At 49.9% G+C, this 25,915-nt stretch overlaps 1 protein-coding gene across 4 annotated transcripts in view; it reads left to right on the forward strand.

The window, feature by feature from the left end:
* Window positions 1-25,915, forward strand: part of HDLBP (high density lipoprotein binding protein) — a 69,158-nt gene that overhangs the window by 23,019 nt on the left and 20,224 nt on the right. For 3 of the 4 annotated variants that reach the window (XM_027116335.1, XM_027116361.1, XM_027116345.1), the window contains 10 exons: window positions 13,271-13,335; window positions 14,567-14,679; window positions 16,432-16,589; window positions 17,821-18,036; window positions 22,818-23,024; window positions 23,122-23,337; window positions 23,853-24,059; window positions 24,219-24,326; window positions 25,184-25,288; window positions 25,647-25,725. In XM_027116335.1, the coding sequence (XP_026972136.1) occupies window positions 14,604-14,679; window positions 16,432-16,589; window positions 17,821-18,036; window positions 22,818-23,024; window positions 23,122-23,337; window positions 23,853-24,059; window positions 24,219-24,326; window positions 25,184-25,288; window positions 25,647-25,725 (1,372 nt within the window). In that variant the 5' untranslated portion in view covers window positions 13,271-13,335; window positions 14,567-14,603. Of the gene's footprint in view, window positions 1-8,517; window positions 8,628-13,270; window positions 13,336-14,566; window positions 14,680-16,431; window positions 16,590-17,820; window positions 18,037-22,817; window positions 23,025-23,121; window positions 23,338-23,852; window positions 24,060-24,218; window positions 24,327-25,183; window positions 25,289-25,646; window positions 25,726-25,915 lie in introns of those variants that run through there. The other variant, XM_027116355.1, reaches the window with a different exon arrangement.

Raw genomic sequence — 25,915 nt, forward strand, 5'->3', positions numbered from 1 at the left:
GCACGTAATCAACACAAAACCATTAATAAGATGTTTTACATTGTGTTTGCTGTACTAAGCCTTCAAAACCCGTGTGTATTTTAGCCTTACGGTCTATATCAGTTCTAACTAGCCAGGTCTCGAGTGTCCATAGACACACATCGCCAGGACGTATTGGCCAGCATGGCTCTATAGAGTGGTTTCATTTCATTTCTGTGGAAATCCATTCACTTACTCTTTGAACCTAACCTTTGTCCCATCTGCTTTTTAAAAAGAGTTATAAGGTGTATTTATCTGACACTTGTTCTTGATTTAGGCTCTAAATAAATATTATTCTTTACTCATCTGTGGAAAGATATTGCTGATTATTTCAGTATTTGTAAAATTAACGTGCTAGAGTATTCATTTAGTGGAACGTGGTGATGTGTTGTTCATTTAGTGGAATTAAACACTAATATCCCCAAACAGTGGGGTACCTACTGTAGAGCAGACTATCTTCCTTGATCTTTTTAACAATTTACAAAGCCCTCAGAAGTTGATAGAGGTGGGAAACGTAGAAAGTCAGAGCATAAGCAACCAGCCAGGGTGACCCAAGTAGTATCTGGCAAGATTCTGAACGTAGGTGTCCTGACGACAGGTGTGGTGTTAATTACACAGTCTCTTCGCACTAGAGACACCTGTCATGACTTAGCTAAAACTTAGTTGTTACCTATTTTCACGTTATGGAGAAATACATGTCATTGCAGAAAATTCTAAGTTACCCTTTCTGTCACTTCCTGAAAAGAAGTGACCCTGATAGAATTAGTGGAGAAAGAATCAAGCCAGGTAAAGGAAAACATGGACCACAGGTATTTGTTTCGCTCTCGTCTGAACTTGTACTACTATATTTGGGGGGAACAAAGCTGCTGAGTTGAACATACATATGGTAATAAACACTATCTCTGAGCCAAAGAAAGGAACCTAGTTTTTAGGTGTTCAGTATTCAAATGCACTACCAGTCAACGTGGGTCGACACTACAGTTTATATTTATAGCTACATATAAATAAGCTTAATCACAGAAGGAGTTTACTAGTATATTTCAGCTATCAAGAAGGATGAAGGGGCTTCCCTGGTGGCGCAGTGGTTGAGAGTCCGCCTGCTGATGCAGGGGACGCAGGCTTGTGTCCCCGGTCCGCGGAGCGGCTGGGCCCGTGAGCCACGGCCGCTGAGCCTGCGCGTCCGGAGCCTGTGCTCCGCAACGGGAGAGGTCACAACGGTGAGAGGCCCGCGTACCGCAAAAAAAAAAAAAGGATGAAGGCATACTCTTTGCCCAAACCTGAGCACCACACAGTGTGGGAGAGCAAACTGTGCTCCACACCCCCGCCCTTAGCACCAGTCTCCCACAGGGTGGCAGGACTGCCGAGGGAGTATCAGACCTGAGCACTCCCACAGCCCCAGCGATGCCCCCTGACTCCCATCAACGTGACCCTGCTTGGAGGGGTTCCTGTCAGGTAGGTAGGTAAAGCACAGAGGGTAAGTAGCCTAGGTTACACACCTCAGTTTGTCTGTCCATGTTCATTGACAGATTGTTTACAGTTGTTGGCTGTGATGTGGTTCTTGTATATGCTCCTGTAGCATATATCTAGAAGTGAGGGGGTTCGCTCACAGTATTTGCATCTCAAGCCTTAACTGGCCTTGTGAGTGGTGTGAGGTAAGGACTTAGGTTTTTCTTATGTAAATAATCAGTTTTCCCCGAGGCATTGATTGTGTAGTCCATGCAGGAGGTCACCTCTAATGAGTCTGTCTGTTATGTCCACATCTGGGCTTTCTCACCTGCTCCTGCACAAGCACACACTGCCTGAATTACTGCAGCTGAAAATCTTGGATTGGGGAGGGCACATCCTCCCCACCTTGTTTTCCTCAGCGTTGTCTGTGGCCCTTGATCTTCTGTATAAAAGTTGTTGTATACATATAAATTAAATATTTTGTATAGATGTATATAGAAATATTGTATAAATGAAAATTGTATAAAATCTGGTTATAAAATTATACACACATGTGCATGCCTCTCTTGGGATTTAAGTTGCATTTGCATTGAATTTCTAGTCTAAGAGAATTGCACTCTGTATGATTAAGTCTTCCTATATAGGTGAACGTGGCATTTCTCCACTTATTTTGGTCTTTCCTGTATTTTGACAAAGGTTTTTACAATACTCTCCATAAATTCTACTTTCCCATTAATTTATTTCTAATAGTTGCTGGTGTTCTGGAACATAATTGATCTTGCGTTCTGGTCTTGTTTCCAAAAAACCTACGAACTCTTTAGTTAGTTCTAATAGTGCATTTATAGGTTCTCCTGGATCTTGTACTTGGACAGTTATATTGTCTGTGAACGCTGGCAGTTTGTTTGTTTGTTTGTTTGCAGTACGCGGCCTCTCACTGCTGTGGCCTCACCCGTTGCGGAGCACACGCGCAGGCTCAGCGGCCATGGCTCACGGGCCCAGCCGCTTCGCGGCATGTGGGATCCTCCCGAACCGGGGCACGAACCCGTGTCCCCTGCATCGGCAGGCGGACTCTCAACCACTGCGCCACCAGGGAAGCCCACGCTGGCAGTTTTGTTTCCAATCCTCATATGTTCCATTTTCCTGCCTTACTGCCCTGGTTAGAATCTCTAGTGTAGGTTTGAATAGAAAATGCTCAGTGCAACCAGCCTTCCTCATGATCCCAATATGAATGCTTCTAATGAGGACTCTTGGTAGGTGCCCATCATGGAGTTAGGGAATGTGTCCTTGTATTCCTGTTTTATCAGGAATGGGTAATCTATATCATGTTCTTCATTTGAATGTTTTTGAGATGATCAGATCTTCTTGTTCCAGCGCTAATAATGTGGTGAATTACTTTATTTTTCTGATATTGTACCACCTTGCATAACTGGATTAAACTTGACTTTATCATTATATATTACGTATTTGTTTTTACATCTCTGGATCAGTTTGCTAGATTATTTTAGGCTTTTGCTTTTAAGTACCTAGATGAAATTCACATATTCTTTTCCCCTGCTACCCTTGTCTGGGAGGTATTAAATTTCCCTGGCTTTAAGTGAGTTGGGAAGACAGTCTCTTGGGGCTTCCTTACAAAACCATCTGGGCCTGCCTTTTTGTTGTGATTTTTATATTTGTTTCTTCAAATATTGGAGAGTGTTGGTTATTTAAACTTTCCATTTCTAACAGACTCAGTTTGGGTAACTTACTTTTCTAGAAATTGCCTATTTCATCTAAGTTTTTGATAATACTTTTCTCAGTAGAATTCTTGTATGATGTTTCAAAGTCTCTATTTTAGTTATAGTTTTTGACCCACTTTGAATTCTTAGTATTGCCTATCTTTACCTATTCTCTTTTTTTATTGATCATTTCTGCCAGAGATCTAACTAGTCTTTTTAGATTTAGCTCAGTTTATTTTCTGTGGTATATGTCTTTTACTTCATTGATTTCTTATCTTTATTTCTATTTTCTTTAGTTTTATTCTGTGGCTTTTCTAATTTTAGAAGAGGGTGACTAGCTAATTTTTACATTTTCCTCTTCACTAATATGATGACTCAGATTATAGATTTGTCTCAAGTAACACTCTGGCTTCATTCTACAAGTTTGGATATATAACTGCTTTATTCTAAATATTTTCAGATTTCTTCTTTGACCCATGAGTTATTTAGGAGCAAGTTTTAAACTTTCCAGGATTTTTTAAATTTTAACTTGACTTCTAATTAATTGTGTTATGATCACAGAATGTTTATTAATTTTTTGTCATTTGTTGGAAAAAAATTGGGGGGGGGCCTTAGCTCCTGACCAATTTTTGTAAAAGTTCAATGTATACTTGAAAAGAATGTGCTTTCTAATCACTGGGCAAAGGATTATATAAGTCCAATAAAGTAGGTTTTAATTGCATTGCTTTAATATTCTGTGCATTTTTAATCTCCGTAATCTATGTTACCAAGAGTTGAGTCAGTCTTGCCCTGTAATCTTGGCTATATCAATTTCTAGTAACCTTCAGTTTTTATTTATACATTTTGTAGCTACATTATTAGATACTGTACATACATGATCAGAGTTGACTGAATTTTTTATTCTTGACCTTCTTTGTTCTTAGCAATGCTTCTTATCCTGCAGTCTATTTTATCGGAAAATAATATAGATAGCCCAGCTTTAATTTGGTTAGTAGTTGTCTGGAGTACTTTTTCTATCCCTTTACTTTCAATGTCTATGTCCTCATGGTTTGGGATTCTTAAATAGCTTATAGCTGGATTTTGTAACTGGCTAGTTAGTGTATTAACATTAGATTATTGCCACATTGGGATTCATTTCTTCCATTGTATTTTGTGCTTTATTTGCCTTTTAAATTGCTTCTCTTTTACTTCTCTTGCTTCCTATTTTCTTTTTTTCTCTTTTATTTAATAATTAATAATACAGGGCTTCCCTGGTGGCGCAGTGGTTGAGAGTCCGCCTGCCGATGCAGGGGACACGGGTTCGTGCTCCAGTCCGGGAAGATCCCACATGCTGCGGAGCGGCTAGGCCTGTGAGCCATGGCTGCTGAGCCTGTGCGTCCGGAGCCTGTGCTCCACAACAGGAGAGGCCACAACAGTGAGAGGCCCACGTACCGCAAAAAAAAAAAAAAAAAAAGTAATACAAAATAACATAATGAATAAGTAATAATGTATATTATATTAAATAAGATAAAGAATTCTAGGGCTTACCAGGTGGTGCATTGGTTAAGAATCCGCCTGCCAATGCAGGGGACGTGTGTTCCAGCCCAAGTCTGGGAAGATCCCACATGCCGCGGAGCAACTAAGCCCGCGTGCCACAACTACTGAAGCCTGTGTGCCTAGAGCCTGTGCTCTGCAACAAGAGAAGCCACTGCAATGAGGAGCCTGTGCACTGTAACGAAGAGTAGCCCCTGCTCGCCGCAACTGAAGAAAGCCCGCGCACATCAACGAAGACCCGATGCAGCCAAAAATAAATAAATAAATGTATTTTTTTTTAAGATAAAGAATTCTAAGTTGACAGTTAACTTTCTTCAGCGTAATTTATAGGTGTTATTTCATTGTCCTCTGGTAGGCATTGTGCTGTGACATGGTCTGCCCTCAGTCTCGTGGTATTCCTTTATAGGTAACCTGTCTTTTCTCTCTAGTTGCTTTTAAGGTCTGCTCTTGTCTTGGTCGTTTTTGAGGTTTCACTGTTCTACACCAAAACGGAGATTAAATTATCCACCTGGCCACCTGTTCTGTCTCTTTTTAGGAGGGGAGGGAAATGTAATATCTTTACATTCTAAAATTTTCTCCATTATTTTTCCAATATTTCTTCTCTGTTCTTTTTTTTTCTTTTTAATATTTATTTGTTTGGCTGTGCTGGGTCTTAGTTGCAGTACGCGGGATCTTTTAGTTGCGGCATGCGAACTCTTAGTTGTGGCATGCGTGCGGGATCTAGTTCCCTAACCAGGGATCAAACCCAGGCCCACTGCATTGGGAGCATGGAGTCTTAGCCACTGGACCACCAGGGAAGTCCCTCTTCTCTATTCTTTGTATTTGCCTCCTGTGGACTGCCTATTAGACATGTGTTGGACTTCCTCATTCTTGTATCTGAGGTTCTTAACCTCTCTAATTTGTTCCATCTCTTGATTTTTTTTTTTAATTGTAAACTTTATGTCTTATGTTTCTAGTCGCTTTAAATTTTTTTTTAATAGCCTCTGATAGTTCTGTAACCTGGAGTTCTTAAGTCTAATCGTCTTTCAGTCTTAGTTTTTGAACTTTGGACTTTAAGCTTCTCTACAGTGTTGGTAGATCTGTGGGTGTCCTTTGCAGCCTGGTGTGAGGTTCATTCCCTCCCAGGTGGGGTTGCTTTCTGTTTTGTTAATTTCTAGGTTTGGGCTAGGCCTTGGACAAATGGGGCTGTAGGAATTTGAGCCCTAAACCTTTATTGAACCTTAATTAAACTGGTGCATGGTTGCTAGTGCTCGAGAGGGGTTTCCATCTCCCAGCACTGGCCAGTGGGGAAACGTCCTGTAGTCTCTCTATGCTAGTGGGCCAGAACCTACCTTCTGTTGAGGGTTAGTTTTTGGGGGGATCGTGGCTTTAAGTGTGTGTGGGGGGATATATCTATTCTAACCTTTTACCTTGAGGAGCCCCAAAGCTTCTCCCCTGTCACCTTGAACACTGAAAACCCAAATGTTACATACTGATGTTCTCCTTTTGAGGCAGCCATAAGGGGTTTGCATATTATTTTGTGTGAATATTGCTGGACCCAGATATCTCAAAATTTGCCTCTGCAGACTGTTAGTTTCAATGTAGTAAAGCTTGCTGGGAAGGAAAGCTGGTTGTAACTATCAGCACAAAAGCATCCTGAGATGGTTTGTAGCAAAAATTTAACATTTGATTTTATCATATCTTTTGTTAATTATATGTTGTTGTTGTTTTACAGTTTTTTAAAAAATTTATTTTTGACTGTGTTGGGTCTTTGTTGTGGTGCGCCGGCTTCTCATTGTGGTGGCTTCTCTTGTTGCGGAGCACAGGCTCTAGGCGCGCGGGCTTCACTAGTTGCAGTGCGTGGGCTCAGTAGTTGTGGCGCACGGGCTTAGTTGCTCCGCGGCATGTGGGATCTTCCCGGACCAGGGCTCGAACCTGTGTCCGCTGCATTGGCAGGCGGATTCTTAACCACTGTGTCACCAGGGAAGCCCTAATTATATGTTTTTAACCATCTCTTTCAAGGCATCCTGTGCACCAGGTACTCTGTGAGCTTCTCCTGTGGTGACTTCCTAGCTTCCTTGGAAGTTCCTTGACAGTGGACCTGCCTACTTTTTCTGAATCCCTCCCTTCTTCCTCCCTTCTCAGACCCCTCTGTAGTGCTGAGCCCTCAAAAACAAAAAATAACAAAACGCACTTGTCGGAGTTGCTGGTTGGTTAATCCGCATGGAAAGACTACCTCCAAACGTCAGTGATAACATAGGAAGGGATGCTTACAGAGATTCTTCCAAGTCTAAGGAGGTGCCACCTTGCCCAGGTACCATCCAGGTGACGTAAGGTACAGCTTTGATGACAGTGTCCTCAGCTCCATGGTTTCTTCCCCCAGTGATGTCATGAAGTGCTGTCATATTCTGTCAGCTGTGATGGGCTTCTCCCCAGCCTTCACCTTGTACATGCAGTTGCCTACTTGACATCCCCACTTGGCCATCCAGTGGGCATGTCAGATGGCATATCCGAGTTTTTGCATCACACTTCCCCTTACCAATCTAGGCTTCCTTCAGTCTCTCCATCTCAGTGAGGGCAGCCAGGAACCTCCCTGCCGTTCTTTTTTTTAAATGTTTATTTTTTAATTTTTTCTCATTAGTCTCCCTGCTGTTCTTGACTTCTGTCATTCCCCGTGTCCAGTTAATAAGAAACTTCTGGTGCTACTGTTGGAATCTGTCCACTTGGTGCATCTGCCATTGCCAACCACAATGGAAAGCCATTGTCACCTTTAGACTGAACAACTGCTGTGGCCCTGCCCCGCCCCCCTCTCCATGTGTACATACTTTGACAGTGTTCCACTGAAAGGAATACCCAGGTCCTGCCTTCTCCCCCTCTACTACCCCCCACCCCCCGCCCAGCTTCCCATCATCCTGAGCAACATGTGTATCATGGCCGCAGGCGAGCTGACCTGTCCCTGGGGGTACTCTCTACCCTGACCTCGCCTTCCCAGTCCTGCCAGCGCCCCGGCTCATGCCTTGTCCCCAGTGTGTGGTGCACTTCTGTATGTCATGTAGGATTCTACTCATGGGCTGCTTCATCAGAGGTGCAAATCCCTCCACTAGGCCTGTACCCTTATAAAAAAAAAAAAAAAAAGAAGGAAACCGAGGCCCTTGTCACATATTACACAAGGAATGCAGACCTGGCTTGTCTGCAAGCCATTCTCACCCACCAGGGTGGACGCCCCTTGAGGGCAGGGGCTCTGTTCTGCTCCTCTTGTTTGTTTAGGCTGTGAGGCTGGAGGCACAGCTGTAGGAGTGGAGTCCTTAAAAAAGGGGTCTACAATTTTTAAGGGAATTAAACTGGTAGCCAAGGAGTAGAGTAGGGATATTTTATAGACGGGAAGGACACAAGGTGCAGAACCGCAGGCGAGTGCGCCAGTGGAAATCTGTGCTCCGAACTTTGGGGGCATGGGGTATGTTAACGCGCGTTTATTAGGCCAGCTTGTCCAGCTATTGGAAGTTGTAGATGGTTGGGGCCAGCAGTTAATTTCCTTTGTGTTGTACCTCGAGGTGTCTTGTTTCTTTTTGGGGTGGGGAGGCGGTATTGGGGACCTCAATGCTAGAGCTGCAGTCCCTCCCGCCTTCGCTTTATGAAGGTGGAGACTGATTTCCCAACTCCCCGACACCCCCCACCCCCCAGTAAAAGGCTCCCGAGCCCCCGGGGAGTTAGGTGCTGTAGGAGCAGCGGGCGGGCGGGGGCGCGGCGTTGGCCGGCGGGCGGGGCGGCCGTGGTCTGACGTGTCCGGGCGGGATTGGAGCCGCCGCCCTATATAGCCGCGGGGGCCCGGGCGCCGGCCTGGAGGGAGCCAGCCTAGAGGGAGCGAGCGAGCGAAGGTCCCGGCTTCTTCCGCGGCGAGCGGACGGACGACGGACGGACGGACGGGTGCACCGCGGGGTGAGCAGGCCGGGGCGGGCGGCGCGGGCCGGGGTGCCGGGCGGGGGGCGGCGCGGGGAAGTTGGGGCGCCGGGCTGCCGACGTGGAGCCCCGGGCGGGGGGAGGGGGCCGGGGCCGCCTTTTGCCCCAGCGCCCCCAAGCCGATACTCCCCCAGCCAGCACAGCCACCCTCCCCCCGCGGGCGCCCCCCTGACCGGTCGGGGGTGGGGGGGCGGCTACGTGTCACCACTGCGCATGGGCCGCGGCGCTGGCACGGGAGGAGTGAGAAACTTTCCCGAGTACCGCGGCGCCGGCTCTGCGCTGCCCACCGCCCCGCGGAGCAGCCCCCAAACCCCAGTCCGGGTCCCGCTCTCTCCGCGCGCCCGCCGCTGAGGTGGGGGGGGCCGACCTGGGACCAGGTCGGTGACGTTGGCGGCCGGGCCCTGCCCCCTCCCCCTCCTGCTCCGGCAGGGGCGCCCCTCCCCCCAGCTTGGCCGGCCGGAGGGGGCAGGGGCGGGGGCCTGTCCCGCAGGGCATCCTTGGCGGTGGGGCTGGACGGGACGGCGGCACGGGGCCCAGGCAGGCCGGGCCTCACCTCCACTTGCTGCCGCCTGCGTGGTCGGCCGGGCCCTGCTGCCCTCCTCGGGGCTGGAGCGCAACTTGGATGTGCCCCAGGGTCCACGGACGAAAAATGCATTACGGAAAAGTACCGAATTTGGATGAAAGGCGGGGAGGCCCAGCGCGTTGCTGCCCCTTTAAGCCTTTCCCCGCCTGCGGGCTCGCGTGGCCTGTGGGAGGGCCTTGCTGAGGTGGCATCTGCGAAAGTTCCTCCTGCAGGATGGGTGCCGACTTCCAGAACTTGGTGAAACGCACAAATGCCCAGCCGTGTAGACTTTGTGCGGGTGGCCTTATATTTATGCTTTGTGATCTCGCAGCCATCGGGATTTTATGTTCGTATTCTCAGTTGGTTTGTGGGTCTTGAGAAGGACTTTGAAATTTTTTTTTTCCTTACAAGCTTGCTGTGGGGATAAAAGTAAATAATTTCAACTTTGGAAGAAGAGGACAGAGGTCCTGGGTTTCCTGGTGGTTTTTTGATACCCTGCATACTCAGTCCTGTCTAGTAGGTAAACAAAGCACTGAGATCTCATTAGTTGACTGAGATAAAATTCTTCCTGGACTACTACTCATGAGTTCTCTTTGCAAAAGACTTGCTCTTTTGAATATGTAATTGGCAAAACATTACAAGGGAATCAACTTATATTTCCTTGTTTATAGGCAAAAAAGTAAAATTCTTCATTTAATCTGTTGTACATTTGTTAGGACCGAGCTTCAGATGTAAGCCACGTATGCTGTGACTTCACCTGGGCACCCTGGTGCATAACCGTCCATCCTTGTGGGAGTGCCCCCCAGCCGCTGCATCCCACCCTGGGGAGGGGGCGAATAGGAGAGAAGAGTCTTTGCTTCTGTCTAGCCTTCTTCCTTTGGTTCTAGTTCTTTCTTACATAGTTGTATTTTAAAATGTGTTTTTTTTACTGTGGGTATTTATACTCTGAGAAACAAGACTTAAAGTCCAGGTTGAGAAGAGTTTGAGATTTGCATTGGGTGGATCTGAATGCTTGCATGGAAAGTAGTTGAGAGCAACCAAAATGATGAAGGGACTAGGGCATCTTGGGAATCACTGAAGGGGGCTGGAGAATGGGCTGAAGGAGTACCTGAAGTACTCCTTCACATACCTGAAGGAGTCTTGTAGGAAAGATGGACTTGTTCTCTGTGGCAAGAAGGGGGAAGAAGGAGCAGATCTGGGCCCGACCTCAAGCCACCTGTCCTGACAGCTACACAGTGATGGAGAAGCAGCAGAGCCTGGGCCCCCAGGGAAGGCTGTGTGGCTCCTGTTCCCCGGCTTATTCAGAGAGTGGGAGAGAGTCGTCGCTGAGGTCCCTTTTGGTCCTGATTTGAGCAGCTGTATTCAACTAAGGGAGGAGCTGTGATAGCAAATGTTTGGTCTCTGCTCCTCAGGAGGAGGCCTGGGTAAGGTCTCCTGGGACTGATGGCCAGTAGGGAAGCCGGGGTAGGGAGCACACACGCCTGGACGGGCGTGAGGTTGTTGAAAGATCTCCGAGGGGTGGGCGTAGCGCTGTGGGGGACGGTTTCTTAGGTGCTGCTTTGTTGAACTGGCGGCAGGTTGACAGTAGGGCTGGGGGCACGGGAGGAGGACTGGTGCTGGCCTTTTATAAGATCTACCCCAGCGCCTCAGGTAGGTCTCAGGTCTGCACTTACACATGGATCAGCAGATCGGTTTTAAAATGGATTCTTTAGAGACAGGAGTTTGAGAAGTTTATGAGAAAAGCAACACCCTAATTTGATCATATCACACCCTCGATGTTCACCTGTGGCTCGCTGTGATCCATTCATTCCAGCTGGGACAAACTGCCGTTTGAAATCTGGAAACTAGAGACTAGTGTGTCCTGTCCAACCAGCCTGGAGTTTTCTGTAGGTCCACCCTCCGCCCTTAGCTGCCTGAGGGCCTGTGCACACACGGGGGCGTTAGAGGCTCTGCCGGTTGGGCTGTATTGAAGCCCCTTTCTTGAGCCAGTGAGGAATGCGGGGCTCAGTAGAAAGGCTCACCGGAACTGACTCGTGCTGCATGTGGGAGCTGGCTCAGAAGGGAGCCTCAGGAGCTCCTCCCCTCTTGTGTGTGACGCCAGGTGCAGGGTGGGGGCTTCTCGTCAGAAATCTGTGGCTGGAGCGGACGTGGACAGTGGCTGCACTGCGCGGGCTTACCTCGTAGCTGTCACTGGGCACTGAAGACTTGCCTGTCCAAGAAAGCAAGAGGACTGGTCAGTTAGGAGCACAGAGAAGATGGTGTGGGCGTCATGGTGGTCACGTGGGTGAATGCAGCTTCTTAGAGAGTGGGTGTCAGTGGGTTTTGATAAGGGATGTCGGCACCTGGCGTGGGAGGCTGTTCAGGTCGCAGGTCAGCAGTCAAGAGTTGCCAGGAGAGCGGGGCAGATGCCTGGGTCCTGGCTTCCCGTTGGCGCTTTGACCTGGAGCACCGCCATCCTGTTCCTAGACGGGCTAAGTGTGGGCCCCCTGGACACTGGGAACCCCGAGGCGGGCTCACCTTTTCCACCCCGTCAGGACCCACGCGTGGATGTGCTACTCTGACAGTCTGGTTGAATGGAAAGGGTTTCTTTCTTCCTTGCCTTAGTCACTGAGACTTGCGATTAGAATGCGTTGGAGGCAAACTCTTAAATAAAATAGTCTCGGTCAGTTTGTCTCCACCTTCTCCACTTGGGTCTCAGGTGCCTTTGTGTGTTTGGTGGGACTGGGGCCCCAGAGCGGGTCTGGCCTCTGGCTCATAGTACTTCCCCCATGTGACTCAAGCCCCTACATTGAGAGATTTTTTTTTTTTTATACCACTGGTTCATGTCCCCAGCTGGGACATTTGAGACCCCACTGAGGCACCCCTGACTGCCATGAACCGTCTTCCTAGCTCCTGAACCACGCTTGTATTATGGGCAAGAACTTGGGGGTGTTACTCTCCAGTGAGGTAGAGTATTCTTGTTACTGATGGGAATTCTCCCATTTTAGCCCATGCCTCACCACTGTCATAATGTCTCCCTCATCAAGCGCACGTGGTGCGGCTGGTAACCTGCCTGGCAGCCTCACTGTCCTGAAGTCCCCCAAGGCAAGGTGACCCACCCCTTTTCCTTGGTCCTTCCAAGCTGGCCTTTGAAGGTCCTTTCCAGCCCTGCTATTTTATGGCCTGGTCTCTAAATCCCCAGTAGATTAGAAGGGACCGAAGAACTTTTATAGGCTAACAGCAAGAAGAACAAAGTAACTACAAAATACACAGGGAACTCTTAAAGACAGTAGCCCTCAGTCACCCTAAAAAGCTCTGGAGCCCCCAAGGTCCACAGTCTGTTCTAGATCATGACACAGTGTTGCAGACCTTTTTTTTTCTGGCTCAGCATAGATTAATAAGAGGAATACAGGAAAAATTACTCCCCACATAGCAGAACAAACATCAGTTTTGTGATAATTTTACTTCAAAATGGTTACATGTAAAAGGGATACACTTACGGGATTCCCTTGGGTCCTTGGAAAAGTTGCAAGTTGCCCTCTAGAAGTTCCAGATGGTTCAGGTTTTACCGTAATATGTTTGTTTGAAGCTAATGGCCTAGGGGCTTCCTTGGTGGCGCAGTGGTTAAGAGTCCGCCTGCCAATGCAGGGGACACGGGTTTGAGCTCTGGTCCGGGAAGATCCCGCATGCTGTGGAGGAACCGAGCCCGTGCGCCACAACCAGTGAGCCTGCACTCTAGAGCCCGCGAGCCACAACTACCAAGCTCGTGCGCCTAGAGCCCGTGCTCCACAAGAGAAGCCACTGCGATGAGAAGCCCGCGCACAGCAACAGAGACCCAATGCAACCAAAAATAAATAATAAATTAATTTAAAAAAAAAGAAGAAGCTAATGGCCTAGTGAAAGGGTTCCTTCCATTTTTTCCCCCCCAAGCAATTTGCCTAATATTGGTATTAGTAGCCAAAGTGTAAGTAATACTTTGACCTTTTCTGGTTGAGAGATGAACAGATCTGGGTTGTAGGATGCAGATAAGTAACTTTTCTCTGGTTTTCTCCTTGCTCCCTCTCCCCTTGTCCCACACCAGAAAAAGCTGGCAGGCTGACAGAGGCGGCCTCAGGACGGACCTTCTGGCTACTGACCATTTCGCTGGTAAGTGTGTCTTGTCTCAAGGCTTCCTGGCCCTGGGCTGTGTGCGTGCCTTCTTCCATTATGTTTTATCCTTAAGTTCCTAATGGTTCTTCAGAGAGAATCACTGTAGCTAACCTCCCAGCACGGAGCAGTGTGTATACTTCAGGTAGATGTGTCATCTGGTTTCCATCTATTTTTAATCTTTTTTCCTTAAATGTGAATTACGTTTGCTCGGGGTATCTGAATTTGTATCTTGCTTTTCTTTAGAAATACAGAGTTTAATTTTCTTGAACTTGGGGAGGGGTCTTACTGTGTTGTAAAAATGATGAAGAAACTCACTCTTAATAAATTACTTGACCCTCTTATACTTTTTTGCCACGGTGGCACAAGAAGACACTTGGTGCAGAATTGTGTGAAGAGAGTGGGTTCTTCCTCTTTGCAGTAGCATGGGGCTCACCTGGAGCTGGAGAGAGGCAGCCAGTGCTGAGTGAGCCCCTTTTCCAAATAAGGGAGCTGTGGCTTTGAGAGCCAGAGTCTCGCTGAGCACTGCGGCCACTCAGGAGTGGGGTCCGGAGGCAGACTGCGGGGTTCCTACCCTGAACTGAGGAACTGTGTGCCCTTGGGCCTGGTCCCACCTGCTGCAAGTCCCCTCCCACACCTGGGAGACCGGACGTGGGAGAACAACCAGTCACCGCACGCCAGAGGCACTTAGACTGCTACCCCTCCTACCTCTTGCTGTTACACTGTCGCCACAGAGCAAGGGAGGCTGCTCTTCAGTGGCTCTTTGCAGCTACTGTCAAATGATACATTTTATAAGCATTAGGAGGCATGAGGATAACAGATTAACCAAATAACTGAGATAGTTGTTAGTAGAACCATCCAGATGTTGACCTGTGTCTGGGGCTGGGTCAGACATGTATTGGGTTCCATTGGGGCCCCGTGGGTGGAGAGAGGGGTGGCCCCTGGGCGTCCTGGTCCTGAACCTCTCAGCTGGAGCCTACATCTGCTCTGTTATGGGCAACGGGGGGGAGGTTTTCCAGGGTGCCCCCCCCCCCCGCTTGAGTTTCTCCTTTTCATCACTTGGTGAGAGTTTGGGAATCACCTTATGTCAGCAGTTGTAAGTGAGGAAGATAAGGTGTTGCTTGCTGGTGAAGCAGAGTGAACCCTGGGCTTAAACTCTCAGCTGAACGGATCAGGTAGCTGCGAGCTGTCTGTGCCGGACTTGCCTCTCTGACTCACCCCCCTGCTTCAGTGGCTCACCCGGATCGTGTGGACTCCCGAGATCAACCATGAGCTCCGTCGCCGTTCTGACCCAAGAGAGCTTTGCTGAACACCGAAGTGGACTGGTTCCGCAACAAATCAAAGGTGACGGCCCCTTCCCCACTGTTCTTGTTGACCGTAAGACACGGCTCTTTCCAATCCTCATGAGAGCCTGTGGCCTCTCCAGAGGTGCCTTTCAGCCCTGTGCTTGTGCGGTGGGCCAGGACCCACCAGTGCTGTGTGCTCCGTTTTGCACTACCCTCGTGTGAGGGGTGAAATTGGCCAGGAGTGGTGGATGGATCGCCTACAGTAAGATTTAAAATGTGGACAACTTTCTGGAAAGCCAGTGAATTTGGCCTTTGTGATTATTAGGATTCTTCTCCAAAATGGCTATTGCCCAGTTGTGTTGAACTGGACTCTGGGATGGGAAGCATCCCAGAGCTCTGTCGGGAGATAGCTGTGAGGATGAAGGTGGGACTCGGGCGCTGCACTGGCCCAGGCAGCCAGCCCCAGTGGGGACCAGTGCTGCCCAGGAGGGACAGTACACGAGCTGCGGCATCTGCAGGACGGTCGCTTCGGCGTCTCTAGCTCATACTTCACAGTCTTGTCTTTCCCTTCAGAGTCTGATGTGTGTGTATGACTGCAGGACAACTTGCCTTGAATGCTGTTTCCATCCAAAGCCCTTCATCTGTAGTTAGATTTTATAAAATTTGTAGCTGAAAGAGTAGCTTGTTCTACCCTTTGTCGTTCCAAACATTCTTTAAAGTTTTCCGATAACTAAATTGAATATCAGTTCTTAAGTTTAAATTAATTAAAATTACAAGTGCGTTTCATCCGTCACGCTCGCCACGTTTCAGTGGCTTATCTCTCAGCAGTGGAGACCTAGACACTGCCGTTCGCTTGGGTTCTCAGTGCCTGCTGCCTGGGGCTTCCACACGACCCAACAGCCCTGTGGGGTCTGCGCCCCCGTGTTTAGGTGAGGGGAGCGGGCACTGGCAGACTGGAACAGCTCGTCACACGGAGTCTGTCTTGGCATCCAGGATAGCACGGCTGCATGGCTAGAGTCGCGACCCTGGAGTCGGAATTCCAAGGGTCATCCCTCTGCTCTGCGTGCACCTCTGTTCACAGTAGTTTTTATTGGGCCCTGCCATTGCCGAATACTGTTTTCAGCCCCGGACCCTAGGGTGACCCAAACAGTCACGCTCCTGCTTCCATGGAGCTGTGGTGAACGGTCGGGGCACTGTGGAGGGTGGAGCAGGGGGTCACCGGGACCTGATTTCCTCCTGTGCTCCCTGCGTTGGGAGTGCGGGGGGCAGAGATGGCAGGTCCCGCGATGCTTTCAACATGGTACATTACAGTGGGAAATCAGCTGCAATTTACCTCGGGGGGGTTCTCGCTGGCAGTGCTGGGCAGCAGCAGCATTTTGTTCTGCAAATTTAAGAGCTGGCTATGTGCCAGGCATTGTCGTGGTCGTGATTGTTTTTGAATACAGGATTGGAAGACTCTTCAGGGCCGAAAAGTCTGTGTCAAGGCCTTCCATCAAGGAGCTCACCCCATTAGGGGAGCAGTGGGGCATCCAGCGTCTGAGCTGAGGCTCACAGGGGAGGCTGTGCGTAGGGCAGGGGCGCCATCCGGATCAGAGTCTGGCCCTTCCAGTTGACAGGCTGAACTTGAGGGCGCTGGGCCTGCGGAGCGGCGGGGGCCCTTGCCTGTGACCGAGGGAAGAGGTGGGGGGTTGTCAGTGTCAACTGTCAGCAGTCAGTGCTCTCTCTTTTTGACGTTGAAACCCTCCTCGTGGTTTTTCCATCTAACACTGAAAGTGGTGTGCTTCCTCTTAATCTATGTTGGCCGGTCCAGTTGCCACTTTAAATTCAGAGGAGGAGAGCGACCCTCCAACCTACAAGGATGCCTTCCCCCCACTCCCTGAGAAAGCAGCTTGCTTGGAAAATGCCCAGGAACCTGCTGGCGTCTGGAATAACAAGATCCGGCCCATCAAGGCTTCCGTCATCACTCAGGTAGAGAGTCCATTCTTTTTTCACCTGCCCCTCCAAGTAGGAAGCAGTGGTGTCTGATGGGAGGTTTTTGTTTTTGTTTTCTTTCGGCTGTGCCGCGCTGCTTTCTGGATCCTAGTTGCCTGACCGGGGATCAAACCCCGGGCTTCGGTGGTGAAGGTGTGGGACCCTAACCACTGGACTGCCAGGGAATTCCCGGGAGGGTTTTTGAACATGCAGATGTGAGAGTGCTTTGGACATGAGAGGAGGCCTTTGGATTAAGTCGGTCTCCCCACCCCCCAGAGCTCTAGGGAAGCACAGCTGCCCTGTACCCCAGCACCCAGAATGGATGGTCCCATATGTTTTCAGTCCACTGCAGTCCAGTCTGTGCTCCAGCTGCTGGAACTGCCCTTGGCTTCCATGTCACCAGCGTCAGCAGCTGTCCCGCTGTCTTGAATCAGTTTTCTCCCCTTGATTTTTTGGGACTCCGCTAGCCTGTCTCTGCTCCCTGGAGCTGGGGTGTTGGCGGGCTCAGTGCTCTCTCTGTGTGTCGATGTTGGGTCATGGTTGTCGACTACCACCCACGCACTGAGAAGTCCCCCTAAGCCCAGGACTCATCGCCGGCTGTAGTCTGGTTCCCCCAGCCTCCTGATGTTGTAAATGCACCAAGTTCCACATAGTGGCTCAGGCCCTGAACCACAGTCCTGTTGGTTCCCTGCTTCCACCCTTGCCTCTGCTCAGCCCGAGTCCTCAGTCAGAATGTGTCCTCCTTCACACTCTCCGTTGTCTTCTCATCTCACCCACAGGGTGGGCTGAGGGACCAGCACTCCCCCTCCTACCTCGTGGACCCCCGCTGTGCTAGATGCTCCCCGCCCCCTTTGTGAAGCTCTCCTCCCTTCCCGCTCCTCTGCTCTGGCCCCTCCCAGCATAGCCAGCCAGGTCCTTCTCCCCTCCCAGTTTGTTTCCTTCACTGACCTTGCTCATTACTGTTATGTGATGCCCCTTGCCTTCATTTGTACTTGGTTGGTGGCGGGGCAGGGGGTGTCTTCTTCACTAGGACTTCTTCACAGTCTCCTGCCCTTAGGCGCTTTCCACTTGTCTCTTAACTGCCCTCTGGGGCCTTAGAGCAGTAGGCAGGGGTGATACTTAGTGAATGAACAAACTCACGTTCTTTACTGTGTATGTTCGGTTTCTGGACACTCCTGTCTTCTCTTCTTGGTCTCTTAACCTTACCTTTTTGACCTTTTCTGAGCAGGTGTTCCATGTACCCCTGGAGGAGAGGAAATACAAGGACATGAACCAGTTTGGAGAAGGTGAACAAGCAAAAATCTGCCTTGAGATCATGCAGAGGACTGGCGCTCACCTGGAGCTGTCTCTTGCCAAAGACCAGGGCCTGTCCATCATGGTTTCAGGGAAGCTGGATGCTGTCATGAAAGCCCGGAAGGACATTGTTGCTAGACTGCAGACGCAGGTGGGTGTTCCCCGGCCGGTCCTCCCCAGAAGGGGCACTCCAGGCACTGCGGACACGGCTCAGACCCGATCCGACTCTTGCCACCAGTGGGCAGGGCCATAGAGTTTGCAGGCAGGCCAGCAATATTCAGAGCCTCCTGGCACTTTTAGTGTGAAACCACTAACTCAGGGATAGAACTAGGGCACCTCCCATTTCTGCTCTTGCGGTGAATGAACTGAAAGTTAGAGGGGCGTCCCAGAGCTTCAGACACGCAACTGAGCTTGCCCAGTTGGTGGAGTGAGGACATGCATGTGTAGATCAGCAGTTCCCACTTCAGGCTCTGAGGGTCAGTGAGTACGTGCCTTGTTAAATACACACTTCCAGGCCCCGGGCTTGGGAGATCACGAATTCCATAGTTCTTAGCAGTCTGATACCAGTTACTTGGAATTTATTTGGGAACCATTGTAATAAATGAGTAAATCAGTGATGCATTTCTCCCGAAGTGGCATCACTTAAAGGCCAAGATAAATGCAGAGGATCGTATTAAAATGTAGTATGACAGGTCTTTAGATGGGTTTAGGTGGGAATGAGGGTTCTTCCCACCTGTTGCTGAGTCTCTGAGCTTTTGGGAGAGCTGGCTCTAGATGTGGTGGTTCAAAGATGGGGAGCTGACGCAAGAGGGGCCCCAGGGGGCTTAGTGGGGAGGGGAGCACAGCCCGGTGGGCTCCCATAAATATAACCACATCCTGTTAACTCACTTATTAAAGTTAATAAAGTTAACTTCTTAATATACCCACATCAACCCAGTCTGTGTATGGTCTTCCCTCATCATCTCAAAGGCGTCCTTCCTGGTTGGATTTTTCCTCAGTGTCCGGATGAGACTTGCCCGCTCCCGCTCGTTCATTCCTCAGCAGCTCCTTCCTCTCCTCTCCTTAATGCCGTTGATTTGTTCTCGAGGGACAAGCAGGTGTTTGGCTCGTTCCACTGTCCATCGTTATTCCTGTAAATCGGAGGGTAGATCTAGGGGCTCTCGACTGCTTTCATGTTCAGCTTGTATGTTTGGCAAGAAAACGTGTGGGTAGTGCTTCTGTACTTGGTGTTGATTCCAGGCTTGATCCGTAGACTCAGGTGTCTTCAGCAAATCCATCCATGGTAAAGTTCCTGACCAATCTTTTGCTTAATAGTTCTATCAACCATTGCTATCGCTGCCTGAATTCATTTGGGGTTGCAAGTGATGGCTTTCTAGTCTCTCCCTCCTCCTGAATTAGTTGGTATTCTGATGAAGAACTTCCGGGTGGGACGTGCAGGATAAATCATTGATCCTGGGCTTCCCTTGTGGCACAGTGGTTAAGAATCCGCCTGCCAATGCAGGGGATGTGGGTTCGAGCCCTGGTCTGGGAAGATCCCGCATGTCACGGAGCAACTAAGCCAGTGCGCCACAGCTACTGAGCCTGTGCTCTAGAGCCCTGGAACCACAACTCCTGAGCCCACGTGCCACAGCTACTGAAGCCCACGCGCCTAGAGCCCATGTTCCGCAACAAGAGAAGCCACCACAGTGAGAAGCCCACGCACCGCAACGAAGAGTAGCCCCCCTCGCTGCAACTAGAGAAAGCCCGCACACAGCAACGAAGACCCAGTGCAGCCAAAAATAAATTTATTAAATAAGTAAATTTATTTTTTTAAAAAATTGATCCTTTTCCCCTTAGTTTTTAGACCACATTGGTACTCTGGCATCTTGGGTCCATGGGTCTTCTCAGTGTCATCATGAACTTCTGGTGTGTTGATTAGTTCTTTATGCAGAAATTGCCTTGTCTCTGGCCCACGGGAGCTCCTTCAGGGAGGCACCCTGCACCTTCTGACATAACTGTTCATCTTGAACCACTTCCTTATTTGTAACACAGACTGACCTTAGCCATCTCCTTCCACAGACCTGAAGTCAGTTGTTGGTCCAAGAGTTCTGGATGTTTATGGTGGGAAGTTGCATGAGTTCAAACACATGCTTCTAATTAAGGTGAAAGATGGTGGGGTTTTAAAATCATTGAAGTAATTCTCTCTCTATTGAGGTTATGTTATCATCTTGATATATAGTTAGGTTTGTTTGTTTTTAGTTTATTTTCAGTTTTTAAAAAGTACTTAAATATTCCATGATTGCAAAGTCAGAGCCCTGTGAGGTCCTCTTGGCCCCTTTCTCCCCTGCTGGGTGACCATTCTTGGTCTTTGGGGTATTCTTCCATTGTTTGGTTTGAGAATAGAAGCAAAAGGTTACCTTGCCGTGAACTCTGTTCTGCACCTTGTTTCTTCTGCACTGCATCCTGGAGCAGTCTGCATCGGGGCGCAGGCAGTGGCTTTCGTCGTTTCTTTACACAGCTGCGCAGTGCTCTGTGGGTGTGCTGTGATTTCAGGCATTCCTCTTGATGGGCACTTGGGTGGCTTCCAGACTTTTGCTCTTAACAAATCATGCACAGTTAAACACCTTGTGCACCTGCTATTTCCTGTTTTACACAGTTGTCTCGGGAGAGATTTCCTAGAAGTGAGATGGCTGGGTCAGAGGTTATCTGCATCTGTAATTTTGCCATCACAGCCAGATCCCTCCCCTGAGGTGCTGTGCGTTTGTCCTCCCGTTGGCTTTCTCAGAGCCTTGCCAGGGCCGTCAGATACTGGGACTTTCTGGACTCTGAAAGATAATTGCGTATACTTTTAATCTGCGTTTCCCCTGTGCACTGGTCTCCTGCCCTTTGCTGTCCAGGTAAAGGTTTCCGTCCTGCTCGATGCAGTGGGGCTCTTCAAACCCTGCATCAGTAACACGTTACAGATACAGTTCCCAGTTTGCCACCTGGGTTTTGATCTTGGTATGTTTTGCTGTGTGAAAGTTTCATTCTTATGTAGTCAAAATTCGTTAATCTTTTGTTTTTTTGAGTTGTTGTTAGGAAAGTTTCTTTTTACTTTGGGTCGTAGGAAAGTTTATTCTTATTTTCTCTGGTGCTTGTAAAGGTGTTCTTATATTTCAAGTCCTGATCTGTTTGGAATTTAGTGTGAATGGTGCCACAGACAGATCCAGAAACATCCTTCCCCATATAGCTATCAAGTCATTGACACCAATTTTAGTTTCCCCGCAGTGATTTGAGTGGCAGTTCTTATCACGTCCTAAATTTTCGTGCTAACTTGGGTCTGTTCCTAGATTTTGAGTTGGTCTGTCTCTCCGTGTGCTCATGTTCTCTGTTTTATTGGTAATGGTTTTATATTTTAATATCTAGTCCAGTTACTGCCACCACTCCTGTACTGTTCTCTTTCAGGATTTCCTGTCCATTCTATTCCCTTTTGTTCTACCCTTCAAGCTTGATCATCAGCTTTTTGCTCCAAGCGGTGTTAGATCACCCAGGGCTGTGCTCTGCCTTGTGGGACGCACGTTCCACCTGCTGTGTTTTGGGTCCAGCTGCTGAGATGAGTGGTCCGCCTTTCGCATCTTCTAACCATGTGTTGTCAGTATGAGTTAAAGCTGCTGAGTCCGGATCCTAATTTTTTCTTCCTCTTAACGGACAGTAAGAGTTGGGTAAAGTAGTGGTTTTCCCCAGGGTTCCCCTGTGTGCAGTCATGTGCTTCTTCCTCTCCAGCCTCGTGTCGGCTCTGCTTTCTCGTGTCTCCTTCGTGGGAAATACTCCGGTGGAGGTTGGCAGTGGCTGTGGACAGTGCACGGCCTTAATGAGCAAAGCTTTCCTGCCAAATACAGCTCTGGGGCTGAGGGTGCATGTATATTTGCTCATGTTAAAAAAATATACATCCACTGATTTCTATTTTCTTGCAAATTTTTATCATGAAAGGATTTTGATTTTATAGAGATGATCATTTGATTTTTCTCCTTAGATCTAACAATATGATGATTTATAGAAATGGATTTCCTAATATTGAACCATTTTTAGAATAAACTTCATTTGCTCATAATTTATAAGCCACTGGTCTTACTTTCTGTGCTAGTTGGGAAGTGAGGGCCTTTTTCATTGCCTCCGTGACACAATTTAACATTTCTGTTGTGAGTGTTGAAAAGTTGGCTGTGAAGCTGTGTCCTTTGGGGAAGGAGGGAAGCTGGCTGGTCTGTGACTTCCTGCTGCACTAGTGGTGGGAACCTTAACACTTGGCCCTTTTCTTTTTTTTGACATCCTCTTGGTTGATGACTGTTTATAGATCTAGGAAGACTGGAAACCTCTGTCTTCCTCCCAGATTTTCCTGTGACTTCAGAAAGTTACTTAATTTCTGGCAGTTTGAGGATTTGGATTATTGTCGTTTTCTTTCCTCAAATGGGTTGTCTATTTTAACTGGTTGTAAAAGAGATAGCAAGAAGAGTTTATTCCTACATATAGGGCTTATGTCTGAAGACAAGAGCATATAGTGCTCCAGAGACAACAATTCATCTGGTTAGTCAGTCTGTGCCTGCGTTCCTGCTGTGTCCTAGTGTGGTGTGAGGAGTCACTGAGCTAGGAAGCAAGCACGTACCATTCTTGAGTATTCCTGTCCTCGTGATGGCTTAGAGCTGGGCTGAGAAGACACTGAAGGAATAATCGTGATGGCTGAAGGGGTGACGCAGGACCATGGGTCTGTGTCACGTTTGAACTCATTCAAGCCTGGGGCTTGGTCCTGCTTCCCCATGCAGGCCATGTTTAACCCGAGACTGTTCTGAAGGACGGGTTGGGGCTGGCAAGGTGAGAGTAGGCAGAGGTGGCGTTCCAACCAGGGAGAATGTCGTGGGAAAACGTGCTTTTGCGGAACCTGCAAATGTTTTTGTTTTTTTGGTTCTTTTCCTGCCACAGGCCTCAGCAACTGTTGCCATTCCCAAAGAACACCATCGCTTTGTTATTGGCAAAAATGGAGAGAAACTGCAAGACTTGGAGCTAAAAACTGCAACCAAAATCCAGATCCCACGCCCAGATGACGCCAGCAATCAGATCAGGATCACCGGCACCAAAGAGGGCATCGAGAAAGCTCGCCACGAGGTCCTGCTCATCTCCGCCGAGCAGGTGTGGCCAGCCACGGGCCTGGTGTGCGTGGTGGCCTTGCCCCAACCACCGGGAGGCCCAGATCTGTGCCCTCATGGTTTCCGTCCTTCCCTCTCAGGACAAACGTGCTGTGGAGAGGCTGGAAGTAGAGAAGGCGTTCCACCCCTTCATCGCGGGGCCGTACAACCGGCTGGTCAGCGAGATCATGCAGGAGACGGGGACACGCATCAACATACCCCCGCCCAGCGTCAACCGGACCGAGATCGTCTTCACGGGGGAGAAGGAGCAACTGGCTCAGGCTGTGGCTCGCGTCAAGAAGGTTTACGAGGAGAAGGTAGCAGTCAGGAGGGGGGCAGAGAGCAGCCCAGCCCTGCCCTGTAGCCTTCGAGGCCTGGACAGCTCCAGTCGCCACAGTTAGAAGGGGGCGCCTGCACCTCCCCGTAGCTGTGAGGCAGTGGGCCAGGCTCTGCTGGGCGGCTGTCCCCACGGATTCCCACCCGAGCTCCCCCTGCCCTGTGTGCCCCTGGGCACGTGTCGCTCAGAGCTGATCAGGCCTTTGGGTGAGCTGTTAGCCTGAGTCGGTGGGCTTTGAGGTCTGACACTGGTTCCTTTATTTGGGGAGAGGACGGGGTGTTTTTGTTTCTTCCTAGCTAGTTGCAATGATTACTCCGGGCTTGACTTAAATTCTGCAGTAATTCTTTTGAGGAGAAAGCCCAGTCCTTGATTAGTGGAGTTTCTGGGGATTGGCTGGTCATCGTCTTCACTATTCGGGGCTCACTTGCTGTAGTCGGGGCCCCGTGTCCTGCTCCCGGCCCTTCCCTCTGACACCCTCACGGCGCTCTTACTTAGAAAAAGAGGACCACGACCATCGCAGTGGAGGTGAGGAAATCCCAGCACAAGTATGTCATCGGGCCCAAGGGCAATTCCCTGCAGGAGATCCTGGAAAGAACTGGAGTCTCTGTGGAGATCCCTCCTTCAGACAGCACCTCAGAGACTGTGATCCTCCGAGGCGAGCCTGAAAAGCTGGGGCAGGCGTTGACTGAAGTCTATGCCAAGGTAACTGCTCACAGTGGGGAGACTCCGATGAGCGTTTCCTGGGACCGTGTCAGGGGAGGGCAGCACTCACCTGTCTCTGAGCCCTGGTGAGCCACCTGGCTTGGTGTTCACGAAACCTGGACTCTGCAGACCCACGGGTTTGTTTCCTGGTTTTCCTAGGCCAACAGTTTTACGGTCTCCTCCGTCTCTGCTCCTTCCTGGCTTCACCGTTTCATCATTGGCAAGAAAGGGCAGAACCTGGCCAAAATCACTCAGCAGATGCCAAAGGTAAGGAATCGTTGTCTGCTGTGTTGAGTTGATCTTCGTCATCCCATTGCTGACATTGCTTTTGTCCTGTGGGGGTGGGGGTGCCTTTGAAGACCGGGGCACCCGTTTTAAAGATCAGTTGTTGTGGGTGACAGTCAGCTGCTCCGTGGTTAGCCAGGGGTGAGCAGAATACGTTTTTTCAAATACCTGTGTCACGTCTTTGGGTCTTTTTAACCAGGGGAAGAGTGTATTGCTAAGTCTATTGAATATCTCAAGAAATACCTCATTTAGTTGTTACGGTGTCGTAACCTGTGAGTAGTTACATCTGAGAATTTCGTGGAGCAGAACTTGTATACGATTCGTGTGGAGGTGGAGTCTGTGGGCCTTTCTGCCCTCCGCGTCTCTGTCCTTCGGGCGGCAGTAGGTCTGGTAACCTTGGCAGAGAACGCGTGCGTCGTATTTCGTTCCTGTTCTGTTCAGAGTCCTGGTTCCCACGGTGGGGCTGGCTCCGTGGCGCCGGCCTCCCGGGTTGCACTCCCCATGCGTTGTTTCTCACCTGGTGTGTTGGGGCAGTGGTGGTGACGTTTCACCCCCGTTGTCGTCTGTCTCACCCCCCCCCCCCCCCCGGGGGGGGGGGGCGTGAGCAGTGAGGTGTTGATGTGCTCCATGCCAGTGGTTTTGGTGGCGCACAGTGGGGAGGCCTTTGCGGTTCCCACACAGTGTTTAGTACCAAAACCGTGGTCATCCCCAGACCGCCTTTCCAACTTCTCCTGGTGTCTGTGGATCGGCTGCTGCCCCGGGAGAGCAGCCCAGGCTCGCATAGGAGGTTGCTGTGGCCGTGCCATCCCGGTGGGCCGACTCTTGTTTTGGTGCGGTAGGTCCACATCGAGTTCACGGAGGGCGAGGACAGGATCACCCTGGAAGGCCCCACAGAGGATGTAAACGTGGCCCAGGAACAGATCGAAGCCATGGTCAAGGACTTGGTAAGGTGCCCCGGGTGCTGGCCGAGTGGGCATAGGGCATAATCCTGTCACTTGCCAGTCAGACCTCACGTGGGGGCCCTGGAGGCGCGGGAGGGGGGCCCAGTCGGCAAGTGGCGAGTTCTGAAACAGCTGGAATCTGGCCGAAGTCCGGGAGAGCCGTGGGTAGACGAAACCTTACTGTGGAAGAGGGTCTTGCGAGAGGCCTGTAGGACGATCCTGCCGCAGACCCTGAAGCTGAGTGGGAAGAGAGGGCGGCCGCTGCCAGCTCCCGGGCCTTGGTTCTGGCTGTGTGTCAGCGGATCTGGGCCCAGGTCCTGGACTCTGGTCTCCAGTGTCCTGCTCTGTGCTTCTCCCACAGATTAACCGGATGGACTACGTGGAGATCAACATCGACCACAAGTTCCACAGACACCTCATCGGGAAGAGCGGGGCCAACAGTGAGTGGGGGCAGCACGCGGAGGGCAGGTGGGGCGTCCTCAGCAGAGCGCCAGCGGGAGGGCGGCCTAGACTCCTAGCTGGGGCCTCCCCCAGGGCCGAGGTTGGCCTGGAGCTGATGGGCCTAGAGGTGAACGTGATGAGCCTGGTCGTGAAGGCATGCAGGGGGCCGTGTCCTCACAGTCCAGCCAG

The sequence above is a fragment of the Aethalodelphis obliquidens genome, unplaced genomic scaffold, assembly GCF_003676395.1.
Source record: "Aethalodelphis obliquidens isolate GAN/ISIS:26980383/991018 unplaced genomic scaffold, ASM367639v1 scaffold2, whole genome shotgun sequence".
Taxonomy (NCBI): domain Eukaryota; kingdom Metazoa; phylum Chordata; class Mammalia; order Artiodactyla; family Delphinidae; genus Aethalodelphis; species Aethalodelphis obliquidens.